The 4,976-nt window shown below is 29.1% G+C and overlaps 1 protein-coding gene across 1 annotated transcript; it reads right to left on the reverse strand.

Annotated features, from left to right (window-relative positions):
- Positions 1 to 3,425: 3,425 nt before the first annotated feature.
- LOC139863722 (uncharacterized) lies at positions 3,426 to 3,926 on the reverse strand. The gene has a single exon (XM_071852329.1). It carries the CDS (start codon positions 3,924 to 3,926, stop codon positions 3,426 to 3,428), a length of 501 nt encoding a protein of 166 aa, XP_071708430.1.
- Positions 3,927 to 4,976: the final 1,050 nt, after the last annotated feature.

Consider the following 4,976-nt stretch of genomic DNA (forward strand, 5'->3'; position numbering starts at 1 on the left):
TAAAATCTATTAAATACTAAAGCGATAAGCGACGTCGTATAATTCTAAAACACCTAAATCTTAGTCTAAAGAAAAAGTACTTAAGAGATTTTACGGCAAAGCCTAGAAATCTAGAAATATAAAATAACTACGGCAAGAACTAAGTTTACACTAATTACGAACGATAAATATACAATTTACGAATAAACGCTTAAAAAGATACGAAAATATAAAAATAAATCTAAAGTTATAAAAATACAATTTTTTATAAATATATTATTTTTATATTATTATTTTATAAAAGGTACTAATTTATAAATTAATAAAGCTAAATAAAACTTAATATTACAAATTAAATAATAAAACTAAAACTAATATTAAAAACTAATTAATTAATTAAAACCTAATTAGGGTTAATTAATAATAATAATTAATAATACAAAACCCTAATCGAATAATCATAATTAAACTTAACCTAAAAATTAGATAATTATTAATAAAATTAACCCTAAACTGTAATAATTACGTCTGAGGTTTTTAGCATGTCAGCTTCACTCATGCGACCGCATGAGAATTAGCCTACAGGGTCATGCGATCGCATGGCCATGTAGGTTCAGCTGGTTATGCAGGTTCAAAAACATGCAGGTTCAGTTTTTATATTTTTTTATGATTTTTAATTTATATAAATAAAATAATTTGAATAATAAAAAAAATTACTTATTAGTTTTTTTATAACTTTTAATAATAAACAAAAATATAAACTTTTTAATTTTAACTAAACTTAAAAATATAGATATGTATTTTTCTTTTTCTTGTTTTTATATTTTTGTTTTTAATATTTAAAACTTACTATATTTTTACAAAAATAGATTAAAATTAAATATATATTTTTTATTTAGAAAAATAGCGTTTCGCTTCAGCGTTCCCCGGCAGCGGCGCCAAAAATACTTGATGTTATGTGAGGTGTATACGAAATAGTTATATTTTTATTGCGAAATACTATTAAATACGATACAATTTTACACAAGTTATTTATTTATTTATAGAGTGGATATACCTAAACCTTGCTACAACACTATAGGCAGTGTACCTAATCGTAAAGTAGTGTAGTTTTTAGTAAGTCCGGTTCATTCCGCAGGGAGCTAGCAAAGTTTAACGCTATATTTTTAAACTATATTTGTATATATATATATATATATATATATATATATATATATATATATATATATATATATATATATATATATATATATATATATATATATATATATATATATATATATATATATAAGTAGTATTATTATTATTATAAAAAGGGGTTTTTACCGTTTAGTGACCGGTTTGTCGATTTTAAAACTTAAGTTACAATTAAAACCTAATGTAACATATTAAATATAAATATAACTTAATTTAAAGCGTAAAGTATATGACGATAATAAAATTGCGATAATTAAAAGTGCGATAAATAAAATGACGATAAATAAAATTGCGATAATTAAAAGTACGATGAGATATAAAATAAAGGAATTATGCTTATTTAAACTTTCGTAATCATGATGTTTGACGTGTTGATTTTAATTTATTACCATGGGTTAATTATCCTTTGTCCTGAATTATTCAATATGTCCATACGGTTTTCTCCATAATAGTCCATCGGTCATAATTATAAAGTGCGAGGATCTTCGTCAAATTAACCTTATATCCGAAGTCAAATATTCCAACTAATTGGGGATTCGAACTGTAACAAGGTCTTAATACTTTGTTTAATGAATACACCAGGTTATCGACTGCGTGTAATATAAGGTTTTACTACTTTGTTAACAATTACACCAATTACCCTTAAATGTAATCCACCCCTGTTTTAATGAGTCCATTAACTATTAATCCATCCTCGTGTCTGGTCAAATGAACAATAATTTGTATTTATAAATATCCCGCCCACCGTACCCGATTAAGCGTATGTGGTTATTTATAGATACGTCAATTTGTAACCTTTATATTAAATTAACGAGGTATCGTTTAGTTAATATAAAGCCCATTAATAGCCCATAGTCTAATTTCCACAAGTGTCGATCTTTTGTCTAAACCCTAATTATGGTACAAAGCCCAATTACCCCGTCTTAATATTTAATCCAACATCACGATTACTTCGGCTTAAATAAGCATAATAATAACTTAGCTACGAGACATTAATTTAAAAAGGTTGAACATAACTTACAATGAGTATTAATCGCGTAGTGTTACACGGACAGAGTTTTGACTTACAAACTTAAAACATTCGCCACTATAACCTTATTATTATTATTAACTTAAAATTAAAATTAAAATTAAAATTATAAATATATATATATTGAGAGAGTGAGATTGAAGTATGATATATATTGGTGTGTATAATCAGTCGAGCAAACTACCTTTTATAGGACTTGGCATGCTACAGTAAGCCATGCGACCGCAAGGGTTTAAGGCACCCAGGCCATGCGATCGCATGGCCGTCGTTCACTGGTCACAAAGCACAAAAAAGTGGGTTGCTCGTATTTATAATAATATATAATATAATATATATAATTTTATATAATTATATATATATTATATTATATTATTGTACTCCGTTGACTTGCGTGTTTCTTCTCGGTTTATGTCCCGGTTCCGGATTTTCGAACGTCCTTTCGTACGATTTAATATCTTGTACTTTGCGTTTCGCGGCTCATACTCTTGTAATTTATAGACTTTTCTCATTAATAATTTGAACCACTTGAATTGTACTTTGTACTTTTTAGCATTTTGGTCATTTGCGTCTTCAAATCGTCGAATCTGTTTTTTGTCTTCATCTTTTAATATTTAAACGAATATCACTTGTAAATAGAACAATTGTAACTAAAAGCTTGTCTTTCTTGAGGGATAATGCTATGAAATATGTGTTCATTTTTAGCATTATCAGGGGTGTGACAACAAAAATGCTAGTATGTTCCCTCTAATAAATGGGCATTTGTCTTACTTATTATTGGGTTACTAGTTATTAATAATTGAGCTAATTAAATAGTCCACTAACTAGTGTAGGGTGGGCTTAAGTCCAACAAGGTAGAAAGTCCAACAAGACTAACTAGTGTGCTCTAGTAAATTACTAAGTGTAATTAAGCATCCAAAAATCCAAGTAATTGTTATTATAAAATAACAATTAGTATTTCGCAGTCATAATATTCCGGTTATGACCAAAGTTAAACGTGTACACAGTACAAAGCTCGTTTTAAATGTTAAGTGACACTAACGGTCATAAAGGCTTCCGGGGATCAAGTTAAGTATCCTACATACTTAATGACACGTTTTAACATTTAAATGAAAGTAATCAACATGTAGGGAGTTCCCAGAGTATATTATAGCTCAGTACGCACAAATACGCAGTTTCGTGAAAGCTTAAAGTACAAAGACAAGTCGAAAAAGCCGGGTCGTTACACATTCAATCCCAACGGGTTGGAATTTTTTGGGATCAGAGTGGTAAAGGAAGAATTACACCCTCGTGAAAATTCAGAATTTGACCAAAACCGTTCCATCGCCTTTAAGAGATCCTCTTTGATGAGCCAAAAGAATTTTTTGTAGAACTTAATATTAAACCCATCGGGCCCGGGTGCCTTTGATCCTCCGTAATTGAGGATTGCGTCATAAACCTCTTTTTCAGTGAACCGATCTTCAAGCATTGCACAATCATCAAGAGATAAGAATCTGTTGTCTAACTCAGAAGGTTGAATGTTTATGAAGCATTTATTGGTACTAGACACTTGCTTGAAGGTAGTAGAGAAATATCTATGAACTTCTTCTTTAATCTTAATTGGATCCTTCACCCATTCCCCACCAATTGAAATACCACGAATATTGCACTTAGCGTTTCTTCGTTTGACATAGTTATGAAAAAAGGAGGTGTTCTCGTCACCCTCAAGATGCCATTGTAACATCCCAATTATTTAAGGTATTATTTTATGTAATTTATTATGGATATTTATATTGTTGGTATGATTTTGTGTAAAATAAATGGATAATATTTAAAGTTTGTTAGTTAAGTTGGAAGGGACTAGTGATGTAAAGTTAGATTTAAGGACCTCCCATAATATAGTTTTGGTGGAGAGGGTAGAAAGTGCAAATGAGGCAAATTTTATTAATTAAAAGAGTAAAATGCTGGAAAATCATTATCAGTTGCAAAAAAATTACAGAAGTGTGTGTGTGTGTGCTAGAGTGGCGACCCAAACAAGAAGAGAAGGAGAAACCTTCAATTGGAAGGATTTTGTACATGCAATTGGAAATTTGTGTAATCTAGTGTGCTCTAATCATCATAGCAAGTTGCAATTCTTCAATTTCTTCTCCTTTTGTGCATAATTAGGGTTCTTAAATCCTTAGAGACAAGGTATGAACTTCTATGTCTAAGTAATTCAAAAATTGGATGTTTTAGATGAATCTCAAGCTTAAAAGTTGTTGTATGTTGAAAATGTGCACACTTGTATGATTGAAAATGAATTTGTGATTGATATTGGAAGTAAGTTCATGTATGAACTTACATTTTGAGTGTATGGTATGAATATGGTGAATTTGGTGATGTTTTTAGCTTAGAATCAAGTTATGCACACTAGGTGTTTGATGAAATGCCTCAATGAAAATATATATGAGATTTAGTTAATTTGTAAAGAAGAAAGTTTATGTATAAATTGTTGATATTGTTGTAAGTAATGATATTTGGATGTATGATGATTTTAAGGTTGCTAGTATTTGAAATGGATTTATGCACTTTTGATGTTTGATGAAATGCTTGAAAGAATTGCAAGTAATGTTTGAAAGAGATGAACTAGAAAAATTGTGTAATTAAGGAAATAATGTTTGTATGGTAATGCTGTTATAATAGAAAGTGAAAAAATAAGTTAAACATGTTATGTATGTAAGTGTTCATATGAATGTTGGAGTAAATAGGGGATTAAGTCAATGTGTAAGTGTATGAAAGTGTTGAAAGCTTTTGA

The sequence above is a fragment of the Rutidosis leptorrhynchoides genome, chromosome 8 (genome assembly GCF_046630445.1).
Source record: "Rutidosis leptorrhynchoides isolate AG116_Rl617_1_P2 chromosome 8, CSIRO_AGI_Rlap_v1, whole genome shotgun sequence".
NCBI lineage: Eukaryota > Viridiplantae > Streptophyta > Magnoliopsida > Asterales > Asteraceae > Rutidosis > Rutidosis leptorrhynchoides.

Excerpts from the sequence above, each read along its gene's own strand:
- LOC139863722 (XM_071852329.1), bottom strand. The coding sequence starts at position 3,926 with ATGTTACAATGGCATCTTGAGGGTGACGAGAACACCTCCTTTTTTCAT.